The sequence below is a fragment of the Coregonus clupeaformis genome, chromosome 35 (genome assembly GCF_020615455.1).
Source record: "Coregonus clupeaformis isolate EN_2021a chromosome 35, ASM2061545v1, whole genome shotgun sequence".
NCBI classification, from domain to species: Eukaryota; Metazoa; Chordata; class Actinopteri; order Salmoniformes; family Salmonidae; genus Coregonus; species Coregonus clupeaformis.
Window position 1 is genome coordinate 4,517,838 of NC_059226.1, and position 18,637 is coordinate 4,536,474.

The 18,637-nt window shown below is 41.7% G+C and overlaps 1 protein-coding gene across 1 annotated transcript; it reads right to left on the reverse strand.

The window, feature by feature from the left end:
- Window positions 1-227: 227 nt before the first annotated feature.
- On the reverse strand, window positions 228-7,252 carry LOC121550526 (hexokinase-2). Its single transcript, XM_041862813.2, has 10 exons — window positions 7,190-7,252; window positions 4,882-5,044; window positions 4,425-4,573; window positions 3,359-3,478; window positions 2,978-3,073; window positions 2,623-2,722; window positions 2,064-2,247; window positions 1,711-1,866; window positions 1,175-1,408; window positions 228-674 (listed from the first exon to the last, which is right to left on the reverse strand). Exons 2-10 carry the CDS (start codon window positions 4,991-4,993, stop codon window positions 467-469), a joined length of 1,359 nt encoding a protein of 452 aa, XP_041718747.2. The 5' UTR covers window positions 4,994-5,044; window positions 7,190-7,252; the 3' UTR covers window positions 228-466.
- Window positions 7,253-18,637: the final 11,385 nt, after the last annotated feature.

An 18,637-nucleotide genomic window follows, 5' to 3' on the forward strand; every position in this document is an offset into this window, starting at 1 on the left:
AGTGTCATAACCAAGAAGACAGAGGCTGTAATCGCTGCCAAGGGTGCTTCAACAAAGTACTGAGTAAAGGGTCTGAATACTGATGTAAATGTGATATCTCAGTTTTTTTGTTTTAATAAATTTGCAAACATTTCTAAAAACCAGTTTTTGCTTTGTCATTATGGGGTATTGTGTGTATATTGATGAAAAACAACAACAATTGAATCCATTTTAGAAGGAGGCTGCAACATAACAACATTTGGAAAAAGTGAAGGAGTCTGAATACTTTCCAAATGGACTTTTTGTATAAAAATATTATAAATATAACTCAAATAATATTTCCACAAATAAGCAAAAGACTAAAAGTAGCCTGTTTCCTACTTTGTTCCCCAGTTCCCCTATCTTACAATCTTTGTCTATGACAAAAGCATTTGAGGGGGACATTTTCATGGTGCTGCATTTCAAGTTGTCTAGTCGAACACATGGCTTAATTTTCATCCTCCTCTTCATCCTCCTCCTTTTCCTCATCCTCCTCTCCGTCGCTGTCCTCTAGCATCCGGGACTGCATGGCCAGCCTCTGTGCCACCGCCGTTACCATGGCAGCTCCCTTCCCGCTGCCGTCGTCGGAGACGAGGAAAGTGATGTCACACTTGGGGGCCAGGATGCGTACCGTCTCCTGGAGCTTCTCACTGAAGCTGGAGGGGAGAAGCGGGGAGGGGAGGGAAGGGAGCAGGGACCGTGTTGAGAGAGACAGGGGGGATAGTCAAATCAATGTATGGTTACCTGCACACCTGATACTGACATAGGTCCTGACAGTTCAAAGGAGTGAATACGAGGGATACAATCTCCCTGGACACTAAATAGCTTATTCCATGAAATACTTCCATCATGTGAAATTCCTGCATTTAGACAGAGAGAGTGGAAAGGCAGGGTTAAGGTTGAGAGAGGAATATCATTCACTTTAGGAAGGGAGGATAGTGGTAAGACCGAGATATTATTGAGATTCAGCCATTCGTGAATATGCTGAGGAAACAAAGGCAGGAAATCCACACATCTATTATGGCAGCACAAGAGGATATTCTCCATTCAATCAAGTGACAAGAATATAAAAAGCGGGATTTGTCTGCATCTTTCCACTTAAACTGAAATAAGCCTGTGAAAAATGTCATTCAATTTCTATCTGAGGTGAACATACTTGGGGTGTTTCTTGTATACTGTGCCGTCCACCCCCACTGTGGTGTCTAGATGGTCCAGTCCACGGTTGACACGGATACGGTTGGCAATGGTTGCCAAGGCAGCGGCACACAACTGGGCCGAGCGTGTGGACAGAGAGTCGCACACCAGACGCACAATCTGACAGTCCACAGGCCCGGCAGGCAGGTCCAGCTCTGACAGAATCTCCTGGGCCTTCTGCAGTCCTGTGTTCTCCCTGAGACAAGCAGCACTCATCAGTTGAGTCATCCATCAATATACTTTGGTATGAATGCAAGCTGATACAAGTGACATAAATTGATTTCAAATAGATAGGTTGTAAAGGATTAAACTGACTGAGAAAGCCTATTGATGGTAAATGGTATAATATAGTTGTAAAGACAGCTAATTTTTCTCAATGCTACACAATGGAAGCTTCTGTATTATGTAGCACATTGATATTTAAAAAATAACTGCTATATTTAGGATCTGTGTAAGTAGATATATGACACATAAGAGCATGGTGTGTCAGTCACTCACTCCTCTATCTCGGAGATTAATCTGGTCTCAAAGCTGTTCTGGGTGAGCAAGGCCTCTGATAGATCTCCTCCAAACAGTAGCTTGTCCCGAGCCAGCTTCACCACCACCAGCCTGGCTATCTCTCCCAGGTACATCCCACTGATCATCTTTTCAAACCTGGATACAGACAGACACATAGACAGACACACAGACATGGACAAACAACAGAGAGTCATGTGTACAACAAGTATACAACAGAGAGTCGATAAAGGGTGTAAAGTCAAGAGAGCCAAGCATAGAAGTTACAGTCATAGCTGTATTTTTATGTACTTTAACTATGTACTTTCTACTGCTCCTTAATTAAAAACACATACACATGCACGCCTGGGTTGAGTGAGTCTCGATCCACCACCAGGTCAAACTCAGTCTGGATGTCCTTTAGGGATCCGTCATCTCCAAATCCCCCCCACTCTGTGTTGATGCACATGCGTCCGTCTTCCCCCTCTACTCTCTTCACATTTTTGATCTCCTCCATATAACATGCATTTGTCCCTGTCCCTGGGGAGGCAAAGACAATGTTAGACAGAAACACGTGTAAACCCATGCACACACATGCTCACATGCACGCACACAAAACCATGTTGTCATCATCTCCAGCAGAGGGAGCCATTGCAGTGTGAAAGTGCTAGAAACTACACGATGTGTTTCAAGATATGACTCTCCATGGTTATCCTTGACATCTCTAACAACTTACATGCATGTGGTTTTGTAATAACATGATACTATTACTGTTATATATGGTTACTACATTCACCCTCTCCTTCACTTGCTAGGCTAAATGGGACACATCTTATATTATGCTTTTATTTGTGTTATTTTCTGTAATTCTATGGTTGCAGTAGTGTGGCTGCAGTACAGTTAGGTGCTACCTACCAATGATCATGCCAATTTCACAGCTCTGGTCCCTGTATCCACAGCTCATCATGGTCCCCACCGTGTCATTCACCATAGCAATGGAACCAATGTCATAATCCTAGGGGAGAGAGAGAGAGAGAGAGAGAGAGAGAGAGAGAGAGAGGAAGGGAAGTTTGAGGTTACCACTTCAAGCAAAGGTTACAGGTACTTCTCTGTAAACTGCACATTTGTGTACCAATATGAACTATATAATATGTAATAATAACATTCAACATTTTTCATTTAGTAAAAACATTTTTGGGGAGAAGTGCCGATAGTTGTATCTTGCAAAAATGATGATAGTTGTATGGTTCAAGGAGGCCTATAGACTCACCCCTCTCCTGTGGATAGCTTCTCTCAGTAACCTCACAACGTCCTCTCCTACCACTCCTGAACAGTTAAAGCCTTTGGTCCAATGGATCAGGATACTCTGGAAGTTCAGGTCACATTAACAACAGTATTCTCACACAGTGTGTTACACAATTAAAATTGGAATAGACCACCACAACAAAACTATCCTTGAATGAATTGTTTGATGCTACTCAATTGTCTTTCCACTGGGGACCGGGTCTAAAAATGTCCTACTCATATCAGTCCTGACTGAATGAGATGCCTCCCCCTAGTTTATGTTTTAATTGCTGTGTTGAAGCATGCAGATTTCTCCTTTTTGAATTGATAATTTTTGTATGTGTGTCTCTGGGGCAGTGTGACTTACCTTGTCGATATCTTTCTGCTCGCAGGGGAAGGAGAAGGTGAAGCCCAGAGGCAGAGTCTGACCCTTCAGCTCAAGAGACTCCAGGAACTCAGCCAGGCATGCAGCGATGTGGTCAAACAACTGGAGATAGAAAGAGAGAAATCTCAATGAGTCAAAATCTCACAGTGGCATTACTGTTATTTAATATCGTAATATTGATGTCAAATATCTTGGGTGCTTGGTAAAGGATACTGATTCATCCTGTCAATAGGTGCTGTTCGGTTTTAATTAATTGAGCAAGGTTGGCGGCTTTTCAAACGTAAGGTTTTCTCTAGAAACTGAGCATGGCTTTCATCCGTCAAAACCTGAGGAGACCTGGCAAAGTCACAGCAGAGTCACCCATATGTATTCCCTTGAGTATGATTTGATTTGATTTATTTTATTATAGTGTCATGCATCTTCAGGATGCCCAGCCCACATTGGCTTATAAGACACTGTATTTGCTGTAGCCAAATAAATGATTATGTTTATATATATACAGTTTGTACACACGTAAATACATACATACATACACACGTACATACACAGTATATTTGTATTCCTAGTGATATGAAAAACAATTGAAACACAAAACAAAAACCTCTCAATTATACAACTTCTCTTGACGCATCTTCCAAGATTTGGAAATAACATTTGCAACCAGGAACCCTTATTTAATGAATAGCGTTCCAGCTTTTCTTAATCACTAATCCAGAATAGTTCTGGTTTCTGTTGTTGCATTTTATCAAACAAGGTTACTCTTAAATCATCATAAAGTACAGTAAAATTAAGTATGTCCATGTTAAATTCTCAGTTTAAGTGGGATTTTGTGGCTGACAGGCAGCCGGTTTCCCAGCCAATGTCCAATATTTGTAGTTGTAGTTAAATTTAATGAACCATTGAAAGTCTATGTTTATAAAGTAAGAAATTGTAACAACACAGGGATTTACAGGCACTGTTCCCACTTGGGGTTAGAGAATGACCGCCCCATGGGAGGGGTGGGATGAGGTCAGCTGTACAAACATGTAAATCCCAAACACTCACACACCTGTTCTCCCGTCCCCATCATGATCTCCTGGGGGATGGCACAGATCTTACTGTTCATCTTCAGCAGCTTCTGCATCTCCTCCACCACGCGGACATGCAGCACCCGGAAGTTAGTCCCGCCCAGGTCCAGAGCCAGGAAGTCCCCCTTCTCTGTGGGGACCAATCAATTCAAGGAAAAGGTTACTGTCTGACAATTTGCTCAGTCCAAAATCAATGATCAACCATCCATCATATCTACAGTGCAGGAGGACATGAAGAAGTGTGTTGGGGTTGTTGGGGGCTATAGGTTCATTTCAGACTGGGCACCTCAGTCCAGGTGAGAGGCTGTCTGGTGGGTGGTATACCTACAGTTTACTGAATTAGGTTACTAAAGTACAGGCCTCAACAAAGGGCCATACCCTAGATCACTGGTGCATACTATGGAGAGTCTTTAAGGAATACAGAGTACAGTACTGTACCTCTCCCATCAGGTGTTGCCCTCACAAAGGTGGGCAGCATCTTGACGGGTGCCCGGCAGTGTGTGTGTTTGCCTAGCCCTCTGATCAGGTCCTTTCTCAGGCGAGACGACATGTCCTGCAGCTTCTCCACAGAGAGACGGAAAGGCTGAAGACACTCTTCTACCTATGAGAGGGATTGATATCAGGGGTCAATTCCATTTAAATTCAGAAAGTTTTAAACAAAAATAGGAATTAGAATTTCAGTTTACTTTCTGAATTGACTAATATTTAAATGGAATTTACCCCAACCCTAATGGATATTTCCATTTCAGGGGAAGGATAGCATTGTCAATGTAGTCTATAGTAAAGATACTCCCCATAACCAGCGACATTATGGCCTGTAAATCAAGATGACCAATACAGCCAGCATGAAGAAAGGCAGGATTCCCCACAAGGTGGCAATGTCCATAAACTGTCCACAACATAGCAATTCTCTGTCTGTAATATTCCATCTCCAGTTGAAGGAATTTATCATGTTAACTTTACTGGATGATTCACAAGACGATTTAGTCCTACTTTTAAGTTCCCTTCATGAAATGTTGTACTGTAATCTTAAATAAATGTTGTAAAGCCGATTATGATGACACAGATATATTATCTGGAGAAACCAGAGTACGGCAGGTAGCCTAGCGGTTAGAGCATTGGGCCAGTAACTGAAAGGTCACTTGTTTGAATACCCGAGCTGACAAGGTGAACAAAACAATCGGTTGATGTGCCCGTGAGCAAGGCACTTAAACCACATTTTCTCCAGAGGTGCCGTACTACTATGGCTGACCCTGTAAAACAACACATTTCACTGTACCTATCCGGTGTATGTGACAATAAAACTATATATATTTTTTAACGTAATTACTGGAAAAATAAGTGCACTATATTTACAATAAATGAACATCTTAATTCATCCAGGTGGGCCATTTTATTTACCCAGGTTAATTCAGTGCTCTCTTGCAAAAGAGATTTGATCTCAACGAGACTAACCTGGATAAATAAAGGTAAAATAAAAATTATAAATGTGATGTCCTTGACAGCTTTCAGCACTGACTAATGTCTGACTTTATCAGTCAACGGGGGTATAACCTGAACCAGAAAATAGGAAACATTCCATTCCACAGGAAGAAAGCTGGTATTGTTTGGGTCGAACACAGTCTGTCATTAACACATTATAGATCTCTGGAGATATCAGACACAATTGCACCTCTACATGCTTCTCTTTTCTTCTTCCTTAAATGTTTGGGGCCTTCCTCTCTTTCACTCCCCCCCTGCCCCTCTCTCTCGCTCAGGCTCAGTTTTAGGCTGTTGTGAAATATGCCTTGGCTGGGGTCAGCAGGGCTGAGGTGGAGATCATGCAGATAGATCAGTGTCTCCTGTCTCTGCATGCAGCCTCAGTTCCTCCATGACTATGACAATGTGGATCATTTTGATTATTTGATGGGTTTAGACTTGATAGCACTATAATTGCAACGACATTAAGAAATATGATTGCATATTTCACAAACACCTACTGTACAGTGGAATCATAACATCAAGAAAGATGCCACTGATTAGATAAAACACATAAACAAAGCCAGGAGAGAGACGCCAAACCAGAACAGACACACACGTCACACATCACATACATTATCCTCTTGTACTTAATCAGTGTTCCCACACACCTTTTCAAAATGTGGACAAAAGCGATGTGGCATTATTATGGGTTACGTCGTGAGGGGACTAGCTACTAGACCCAGAGAAACAAAGAGGAATGTGATTTTGTTCAAACTATGAGATATCAATACAGGTGCCTTGAGACTTTAGAGAGAGCACACTCAAAGAAGTCTCGTCTACTGTGCATAAGACAGACCTGGGTTCAAATACTATTTAGGGTATTTCAATTACTTTCAAAGACATTCGGAAGTAAGCATTTAGATATTTTTTATTTGAAAAAACAAGTAGTTTAATATTGGAATGTATTTGGAAATACAATTGGAAAGTATTTGAAAATACAAAAATACACTGACTCAAATACACTCCCAGGTATTTGAAAATATTATTTGAAATAAGTGTTTGAAAATACTTTCAAATAGTAGGCCATTTATAGGAAATTATTATATTCCAATAGAAGTAGTTGATACGGGCCACATTATTAGAAAATACTCAAATACACAGAAAATGAGTATTTAAATAACAAATACTCAAATACATGTCTCTGAACCCAGGTCTGGTATAAGAGGAGAAAGGTCAGAGGTTATGTGTGTCTCTATGGGACGTCCCGTGGAGGCAGCAGGTGTACCTTACTGAGGGTGAATGGGGGGATGGTGTCCAGGTTTGGGACGTCTCGGCTCAGTCTGGCCCCCTTGGGGATGGGGCCGTCGCTCTCAGCGTTGGTATCTGTTGAACTCATCTGGACACAGACATAGGGGACATGTTAGTAATCCTTAGCAGAGAAAACTATTTTCAATGTGTCACAATTGCAATTCCACTACCTTATTGACTATTCAATAAACAATAGATACTAGGCTATAAAGGCTATAGATAATGAGTTCACAGTAATATCCCAAATTCTTAATATTCAATCATTAATGATGCAAGTTGATGTCAAGTAGAATATAGTTTTCCAGTTGACTCAAACTTTGAGATGTCTTGTAGCCAGTATCAAATGCAGATCCTATGACACCAGAGCAACATTGCAATGTCAATGTGATATATGGCCTGCTAGCCCCCCTACCTCTACGGAAGCATAGTTCCCGCTCAGCCCAGTCAAACTATTCGCTGCTCTGGCACCCCAATGGTGGAACAAGCTCCCCCACGACGCCAGGACAGCGGATTCACTGACCACCTTCCGGAGACACTTGAAACCCTACCTCTTTAAGGAATACCTGGAATAGTATAACAGTAATCCTTCTACCCCCTCCCTCCCTCCCCCACCAAGAAGGAGTGGTTGTCCCACTGGCTATCCTAAGTTGAATGCACCAATTTGTAAGTCGCTCTGGATAAGAGCGTCTGCTAAATGACTTAAATGTAAATGTAAATATATTTTATTTAACATAAATAATGTATCTTGAGGAAACTACATGCAAAATAGAATTGGACTCACAGTATGGCTTACATTGACTGCAGTCAGAGTGAGTGACACTCATCTCTCAGTACATGTCACTTTTAAAAGGCTACAGAAGTTCAATCTATCTCAAGACTGTATAATGTACTCTGTGTATCAAATCAGTAGTCTTCACTCCTGTAGCCTTTTAACTTCACTTCTTCCAAAAGTGTTCAATATAGAAATATTAGGCTATTATAGGCTATTTTAGGATATGCGACAGAAAATTGTACAAAAGACCAATAATAATGACAATTCGTTTAAAGAAGTAGACTAACCTTTAGTGGATAAAATCTACAACTCCGTGTTCTGACAGCAATGTTCAGACTGACATCAACTTCCTGCTAAACAATTGCACATGAGTTCGCCTTGGGACGGTGATGATGATACACCCACCTCTAGAACGGGTATGTAAATTACACAAAATGCCTTCACGTGTTTACTGTATGCTACAATTAGTCAATTCATTGAGGTGGGGATAGGGGCCCTTTGTGCTTTATGCACGCATTACACACATTGTATTTAGTTCAAAATGATATTTTGGTAATTATTTCCATTAACTTCTTAATGTAGCCAAACTTATTCATAAATTAATCACAGTGCATGTATTACACATATAAACACAAAATATGACATAACTGCTAGAGAGCATAATGAATACTATCCATAAAATGATGCAACCTACATGTCTCTCTAGAAAAGCTAGTATTTAGTTACTTCCATTTTGCGAGAAAACCATAAATATTCATTAGGATTTAGGCCTATGTATAACATATATAAAGCATATATATATGAAAAAATTTATGCACTCACTAACTGTAAGTCGCTCTGGATAAGAGCGTCTGCTAAATGACTAAAATGTAAAATGTAAATATATATTTGCTTCATATACAGTGCATTCTGAAAACCCCTTGACTTTTTCCACATTTTGTTACGTTACAGCCTTATTTTAAAATTGATTTAAAAAAAGAATCCCTCATCAATTTACACACAATACCCCATATAAAAAATATATAAAAAAAACTGAAATATCACATTTACATAAGTATTCAGACCCTTTACTCAGTACTTTGTTGAAACACCTTTGGCAGCGATTACAGCCTTGAGTCTTCTTGGGTATGACGCTACAAGCCTGGCACACCTGTATTTAGGGAGTTTCTCCCATTCTTCTCTGCAGATCCTCTCAAGCTCTGCACAGCTATTTTCAGGTCTTTCCAGAGATGTTAGATCGGGTTCAAGTCTGGGCTCTGGCTGGGCCACTCAAGGACATTCAGAGACTTGTCCCGAAGCCACTCCTGCGTTGTCTTGGCTGTGTGCTTAGGGTCGTGTTCTGTTGGAAGGTGAACATTCGCCCCAGTCTGAGGTCCTGAGTGCTCTGGAGCAGGTTTTCATCAAGGATCTCTCTGTACTTTGCTCTGTTAATCTTTCCCTCGATCCTGACTAGTCTTCCAGTCCCTGCCGCTGAAAAACATCCACACAGCATGATGCTGCCACCACCGTCCTTCACCATAGTGATGGTGCCAGGTTTCCTCCAGACGTGACGCTTGGCATTCAGGCCAAAGAGTTCAATCTTGGCTTCATCAGACCAGATAATCTTGTTGATCATGGTCTGAGAGTCCTTCAGGTGCCTTTTGGTAAACTCCAAGCGGGCTGTCATGTGCCTTTTACTGAGGAGTGGCTTCCGTCTGGCCACTCTACCATAAAGGCCTGATTGGTGGAGTGCTGCAGAGATGGTTGTCCTTCTGGAAGGTTCTTCCATTTCCACAGAGGAACTCTGGAGCGCAGTCAGAGTGACCATCTGGTTCTTGGTCACCTCCCTGACCAAAGGCCATTCTCCTCTGATTGCTCAGTTTGGCCGGGCTGCCAGCTCTAAGAAGAGTCTTGGTGGTTCCAAACTTCTTCCATTTAAGAATGATGGAGGCCACTGTGTTCTTGGGGACCTTCAATGCTGCATAAATGTTTTGGTACCCTTCCCCAGATCTGTGCCTCGACACAATCCTGTCTCTGAGCTCTACGGACAATTCCTTCGACCTCATGGCTTGGTTTTTGCTCTGACATGCACTGTCAACTGTGGGACCTTATATAGACAGGTGTGTACCTTTCCAAATCATGTCCAATCAATTGAATTTACCACATGTGGACTCCAATCAAGTTGTAGAGAAACATCTCAAGGATGAAACAGGATGCATCTGAGCTAAATTTCTTTCTGGGTAAGTCTCTTAGAACTTTCCACACCTGGATTGTGCAATATTTGCCCATTATTATTTTCAAAAATCTTCAAGCTCTGTCAAATTGGTTGTTGATCATTGATAGACAACCATTTTCAGGTCTTGCCATAGATTTTCAAGTAGTTTTAAGTCAAAAATGTAACTCGGACACTTGGTAAGCAACTCCAGTGTAGATTTGGCTTTGTGTTTTAGGTTATTGTCCTGCTGAAACGTGTCACGCCCTGACTCAGGGGACTCGTATATGTTGTGTCATGGTGTGTATATTCTTTGTTATGTAGTATTTTCTATGTGGGCATGCTAGTAGGTGTAGATCTATGTTGGCCTGTGTGGTTCCCAATCAGAGGCAGCTGTCGCTCGTTGTCTCTGATTGGGGATCATACTTAGGCAGCCGATTGGCACTATTGAGTTGTGGGATCTTGTTCCGTGTAAGGTTTGTTGTCTGTACTACCTTTGGACTTCACGTTTCGTTTGTTGTTTTGTCGGTTGTTTATTCATGTTAAATAAACATGTATGCATATCACGCTGCGCCTTGGTCTGACCCGTCATTAAATGAACGTGTAAAAATGTATAAAAACATAATTCCACTTTGACATTATTGGGTATTGTGTGTAGGCCAGTGACAAAAATCTCAATTTAATCAATTTTAAATTCAGGCTGTAACACAACAAAATGTGAAAAATGTCAAGTGGTGTGAATACTTTCTGAAAGCACTGTGTAATATACTGTATATAAATATATATATACTGTATATATATAAAGCATTATAATGCTCTATAAGCTGACTGTTATTGTGCCATGTTCATCTTGTACTTCTAATACATTATCAATATGAGATCATTACCAGATATTTATCTGACATCCACTAACAATCCCTCACTCAACAGACCCAGTCTTTGGCAGAAACGTACAAAATAACAAAATGCACAAAAATTCAGAGAGCATTGCATCCAGTTGCTTCAAATCACAGGAAGAGGAAACCTCAAAAGGGTACCAATCTTGTGGTCACCTCAGCGGCTGTTGGAGAGATTGCTACACTGTTTTACTACATTTCCAACTGACCACCAGAATCCTGTGTAAGACTATCTCAGATCTGTTTCCTTTAGAGAAACCTAAACTTACACAGATAATTACCTGCAACTTTGCTACAGTGGGTGTGACGACCCTCCCACTCTGTCTGCCGTATTCTCTCTTTGTTCTTGTTTCCTTGTTAGGATGCCGGTGGGCGGAGTTGGGAGGGTCGTCAGCTACATGGGAAACACCTGGGCCGGGTGTGTCCCAGGATAAATGGACCTCTTCCACATTCATTAGAGAGACTCTCTCCAGGCAGTTACTTTGATCTTGGTTGTGATATTTTTGAGGCTTTTTTGGGTTGTTTGTTTTGGCACTTTTCAACACTTTTCCATATTACATTTATGCATGCAAACACTCACGTACACTACTGATTACTGATTACACACACCATTGTTATTTGATTTAGTTTACTTTAATTAATAAATATATACTTTGAGTACTCCTTGTCTCCACGTGTCTCCCTTTTGTTACGAACTTGAGCCGGTTCGTGACAGTGGGGAAGAAAAGTATTTAGTCAGCCACCAATTGTGCAAGTTCTCCCACTTATAAAGATGAGAGAGGCCTGTAATTTCCATCATAGGTACACGTCAACTATGACAGACAAATTGAGAATTTTTTTTCTCCAGAAAATCACATTGTAGGATTTTTAATGAATTGATTTGCAAATTATGGTGGAAAATAAGTATTTGGTCACCTACAAACAAGCAAGATTTCTGGCTCTCACAGACCTGTAACTTCTTCTTTAAGAGGCTCCTCTGTCCTCCACTCGTTACCTGTATTAATGGCACCTGTTTGAACTTGTTATCAGTATAAAAGACACCTGTCCACAACCTCAAACAGTCACACTCCAAACTCCACTATGGCCAAGACCAAAGAGCTGTCAAAGGACACCAGAAACAAAATGGTAGACCTGCACCAGGCTGGGAAGACTGAATCTGGAATAGGTAAGCAGCTTGGTTTGAAGAAATCAACTGTGGGAGCAATTATTAGGAAATGGAAGACATACAAGACCACTGATAATCTCCCTCGAACTGGTGCTCCACGCAAGATCTCACCCAAGTGAATGACCTGCAGAGAGCTGGGACCAAAGTAACAAAGCCTACCATCAGTAACACACTACGCCGCCAGGGACTCAAATCCGGCAGTGCCAGACGTGTCCCCCCGAGTGGAGGACAGAGGAGCCTCTTAAAGAAGAAGTTACAGGTCTGTGAGAGCCAGAAATCTTGCTTGTTTGTAGGTGACCAAATACTTATTTTCCACCATCATTTGCAAATAAATTCATAAAAAATCCTACAATGTGATTTTCTGGATTTTTTTTCCTCATTTTGTCTGTCATAGTTGACGTGTACCTATGATGAAAATTACAGGCCTCTCTCATCTTTTTAAGTGGGAGAACTTGCACAATTGGTGGCTGACTAAATACCTTTTTTCCCCACTGTATAAGTCTTTTTAAAATGTATAATCAGTTTGTTTCCACACTGTACACGTCTTAGACAAAAAATGCTTCTTGAACAGCACTATCTCTTTACGTCCTCCCAAGCCAAAAGCATTTCAGTGTGACTTTTGCTGTACAAAACACTTCATAATGAGCGACATCTGGTGGTAGAATATACACTACAATCCAGAGATCAAATTAGTCACTCACACCCTAAACTGAATGTTTGAAAGTCAAACGTGCTTATTCGTTATAACAAATTGAGTAATTAATTAACTAATTATATAGACTTACAAGACAACCTATAATCTCTAAGTATGTATTAAATATATGAGTAAGATGATACTTGCACATTTGTATTTATTATGGATCCCCATTAGCTGCTGCCTAGGCAGCAGCTACTCTTCCTGGGGTCCAGCAAAAATGAAGGCAGTAATATAAATTATAATACATTTTTTTAAACATTAAAATACATTTTACAACAGATTTCACAATACATTAAGTGTGTGCTCTCCGGTCACTACTCTACTACAACACACAATCCAGGTGTGCGTGTGTGTATAGTGTGTATGTTATGTGTGCTTCTATGTGTTTGTTTGTACCTGTGTTTGTGACTCTTCACAGTCCTCGCTGTTCCATAAGGTGTGTTGTTATCTGTTTTTTAAATAGGATTTTACTGCTTGCGTGAGTTACTTGATATGGAAAAGAGTTTATGTATCCTTGGATCTATGTAGTACTGTGCACCTCCCATAGTCTGTTCTGGACTTGGGGACTGTGAAGAGACCTCTGGTGGCATGTCTTGTGGGGTATGCATGGGTGTCCGAGCTGTGTGTTAGTAGTTTAAACAGACAGCTCGGTGCATTCAACATGTCAATACTTCTTACAAAAACAAGTAGTGATGAAGTCAATCTCTCCACTACTTTGAAACATTAGAGTTTGACATACATTCTATCAATGTTAGCTCTTCGTGTACATTTAAGGGCCATCCATGCTGCCCTGTTCTGGGTCAGTTGTAATTTTCCCAAGTCCCTCTTTGTGGCACCTGATCACACGACTGGGCATTAGTCCTCTGCGACAAAACTAGGGCCTGTAGGACGTGCCTTGTTGATATTGTTGTTAAGAAGGCATAGTAGCGCTTTATTATGGACAGACCTCTCCCCATCTTAGTTACTGTTGCATCAATATGTTTTGACCATAACAGTTTACAATCCAGGGTTACTCCAAGCAGTTTAGTCTCCTCAACTTGTTCAATTTCCACATTATTCCTTACAAGATTTAGTTGAGGTTTAGGGTTTAGTGAATGATCTTTCCCAAATATAATGCTTTTAGTTTTTGAAATATTTAGGATAAATTTTTTGCCACCCATTCTGAAACTGACTGCAGTTCTTTGTTAAGTGTTGCAGTGATTTCACTTGCTGTAGTAGCTGACGTGTATAGTGTTGAGTCATCCGCATACATAGACACACTGGCTTTACTCAGAACCAGTGGCAGGTCATTAGTAAAGACTGAAAAAAGTAAGGGGCCTAGACAGCTGCCCTGGGGAATGCCTGATTCTACCTGGATTATGTTGGAGAGGCTACCATTAAAGAACACCCTCTGTGTTCTGTTAGACAGGTAACTCTCAATCCACAGTATACCAGGGGGTGTAAAGCCATAACATATATATGTTTTTCCAGCAGCATACTACGATAATGTCAAAAGCCGCACTGAAGTCTAATAAAACAGCTATCATCAATTTCTCTCAGCCAATCATCAATTTGTGCCATGCATGTTGAATGCCCTTCCCTATAAGCGTGCTGAAAGTCTGTTGTTAATTTATTTACTGTAAAATAGCATTGTATCTGGTCAAACACAATTTTTCCCCAAAAGTTTACTAAGGGTTGGTAACAGGCTGATTGTTCAGCTATTTGAGCCAGTAAAGGTTGCTTTACTATTCTTGGGTTTGCTTCCTTCCAGGCCTGAGGGCACACATGTTTTGGTAAGCTTGGATTGAAGAGATGGCAAATAGGAGTGGCAATATCGTCCGCTATCATCCTCAGTAATTTTACATCCAAGTTGTCAGACCCAGGTGGCTTGTCTGTGATGTGATTTTGAAGGAGTCAGGTGCAGGAGGGTAAATCACAGCATAATATGATTTATTCTGAACCACAGTTATGCAGTAATGGATAAAAACACTGCAGTGCGCAAAACAGGCGCACTGGAAAATACAAGGCACACAGGGAATATTCCCGGCGAAACAAAATACACGGAGCTCCACTGAGCTTCTCTCTCCTCCACAATAAACAATCACACACAAAGACAAGGGGGCAGAGGGAACACTTATACAAGTACTGATGAGGGGATATGAACCAGGTGTCTGTAATAAACAAGACCAAACAAATGGAATGATGAGATGAGGAGTGGCAGTGGCTAGAAGGCCAGTGACAACGAACGCCGAAGCCTGCCCGAACAAGGAGAGGAGGCAGTCTCGGAGGAAGTCATGACATTGTCATTGTCAATAATGTTTTCACCTCTTCCACACTCACTTTACGGAATTCAGAATTACAATGCTTGTCTTTCATAATTTGATCAGTTATACTTGGATGTGTAGGTTTGGCGTATGTTGTTGATCTTACCAATACAAAAATCCTTAAAGTAGTTGCCAACATCAGTGGGTTTTGTGATGAATGAGCCATCTGATTCAATGAATGATGGAGCTGCGTTTGCCTTTTTGCCCAAAATGTAATTTAAGGTGCTCCATAGCTTTTTACTATCATTCTATATATCATTTATCTTTGTTTCATAGTATAGTTTCTTCTTCTTTTTGTTATGTTTAGTCACATGATTTCTCAATTTGCAGTAGGTTTGCCAATCAGTTATGCAACCAGACTTATTTGTCATTCCTTTCACCATGTATTTTGCGTCATCCCTCTCAACCATAACATTTTTCAATTCCTCATCAATCCACGGGAATTTAACCGTTTTACAGTCATTTTCTTAATGGGTGCATGCTTATTAGTAACTGGAGTAAGCAATTTCATAAATGTGTCAAGTGCAGTGTCTGGTTGCTCCTCATTAAACACCACAGACCAGCAAATATTAGGTTCAGCCTTTGGAACTTTGGTTTTCCTAGATATGGCTACCATATTGTTATCACTACAGCCAATTGATTTGGATACTGCTTTAGAGCATATTGCTTCTCCACCGAGCTTCTCTCTCCTCCACAATAAACAATCACACACAAAGACAAGGGGGCAGAGGGAACACTTATACAGGTACTGATGAGGGGATATGAACCAGGTGTCTGTAATAAACAAGACAAAACAAATGGAATGATGAGATGAGGAGTGGCAGTGGCTAGAAGGCCGGTGACGACGAACGCCGAAGCCTGCCCGAACAAGGAGAGGAGGCAGTCTCGGAGGAAGTCGTGACATTGTCATTGTCAATAATGTTTTCACCTCTTCCACACTCACTTTACGGAATTCAGAATTACAATGCTTGTCTTTCATAATTTGATCAGTTATACTTGGATGTGAGCCCATGCCGTGGCCTTCATCCTGGATATCTATGGATGTGGTGCGTGGAGCTTCTCCAATAAGGTGTAACGGCCTTGTGGTGGCACCACTACACGAAGGCCCCACAGGAGATGCCATCCTCTACCGAGAGCTTATTTGTCCTCTTGAAGCATGTCTGTCGGCTGCAGATCCTCTGCAGGGCAGTGGGCTGGCCAACCTTCTTGAACGAATCAGCTGACTTTGGAATGAAGTGGCTCTTCAGTTGTTTGTGGCTTACTGTGGCTGTCTGTAGAGTCTGTCTAGTGCACATGCGCTGCTGAACAGGACAACAAGTTCTTGGACTTTTTGAAAGCCGTTCTTTGGGGGAGCCACACACCCACTTCACTTCAGATTTCAGAAGGTGGTGTTTTATTTTATTTTATTTCACCTTTATTTAACCAGGTAAGCCAGTTGAGAACAAGTTCTCATTTACAACTGCGACCTGGCCAAGATAAAGCAAAGCAGTGCGATAAAAACAACACAGAGTTACATATGGGGTAAAACAAAACATAAAGTCAAAAATACAACAGAAAATATATATACAGTGTGTGCAAATGTAGCAAGTTATGGAGGTAAGGCAATAAATAGGCTATAGTGCAAAATAATTACAATAGTATTAACACTGGAATGCTAGATGTGAAAGAGATTATGTGCAAATAGAGATACTGGGGTGCAAAAGAGCAAAATAAATAACAATATAGGGATGAGGTAGTTGGGTGGGCTAATTCCAGATGGGCTGTGTACAGGTGCAGTGATCGGTAAGGTGCTCTGACCACTGATGCTTTAAGTTAGTGAGGGAGATAAGAGTCTCCAGCTTCAGAGATTTTTGCAATTCGTTCCAGTCATTGGCAGCAGAGAACTGGAAGGAATGGCGGCCAAAGGAGGTGTTGGCTTTGGGAATGACCAGTGAGATATACCTGCTGGAGCGCAGACTACGGGTGGGTGCTGCTATGGTGACCAATGAGCTAAGATAAGGCGGGGATTTGCCTAGAAGTGATTTATAGATGGCCTGGAGCCAGTGGGTTTGACGACGAACATGTAGTGAGGACCAGCCAACAAGAGCGTACAGGTCACAGTGGTGGGTAGTGTATGGGGCTTTGGAGACAAAACGGATGGCACTGTGATAGACTACATCCAATTTGCTGAGTAGAGTGTTGGAGGCTATTTTGTAAATGACATCGCCGAAGTCAAGGATCGGTAGGATAGTCAGTTTTACGAGGGCATGTTTGGCAGCATGAGTGAAGGAGGCTTTGTTGCGAAATAGGAAGCCGATTCTAGATTTAACTTTGGATTGGAGATTCTTTATGTGAGTCTGGAAGGAGAGTTTACAGTCTAACCAGACACCTAGGTATTTGTAGTTGTCCACATACTCTAGGTCAGACCCGTCGAGAGTGGTGATTCTAGTCGGGTGGGCGGGTGCCAGCAGCGTTCGATTGAAAAGCATGCATTTAGTTTTACTAGTGTTTAAGAGCAGTTGGAGGCTACTGAAGGAGTGTTGTATGGCATTGAAGCTCGTTTGGAGGTTTGTTAACACAGTGTCCAATGAAGGGCCAGATGTATACAAAATGGTGTCGTCTGCGTAGAGGTGGATCTGAGAGTCACCAGCAGCAAGAGCGACATCATTGATATACATGGAGAAAAGTGTCGGCCCAAGAATTGAACCCTGTGGCACCCCCATAGAGACTGCCATAGGTCCAGACAACAGGCCCTCCGATTTGACACACTGAACTCTATCTGAGAAGTAGTTGGTGAACCAGGCGAGGCAGTCATTTGAGAAACCAAGGCTATTTAGTCTGCCAATAAGAATGCGGTGGTTGACAGAGTCGAAAGCCTTGGCCAGGTCGATGAAGACGGCTGCACAGTACTGTCTATTATCAATCGCGGTTATAATATCGTTTAGGACCTTGAGCGTGGCTGAAGTGCACCCATGACCAGCTCGGAAACCGGATTGCATAGCGGAGAAGGTACGGTGGTATTCGAAATGGTCGGTGATCTGTTTGTTAACTTGGCTTTCAAATACTTTCGAAAGGCAGGGCAGGATGGATATAGGTCTGTAGCAGTTTGGATCTAGAGTGTCACCCCCTTTGAAGAGGGGGATGACCGCCGGCATCTTTCCAATCTCTGGGGATCTCAGACGTTATGAAAGAGAGGTTGAACAGACTAGTAATAGGGGGTTGCGACAATTTCGGCGGCTAGTTTTAGAAAGAAAGGGTCCAGATTGTCTAGCCCAGCTGATTTGTAGGGGTCCAGATTTTGCAGCTCTTTCAGAACATCAGCTGTCTGAATTTGTGTGAAGGAGAAGCGGGGGGGGCATGGGCAAGTTGCAGCGGAGGGTGCAGAGTTGGTGGCCGGGGTAGTGGTAGCCAGATGGAAAGCA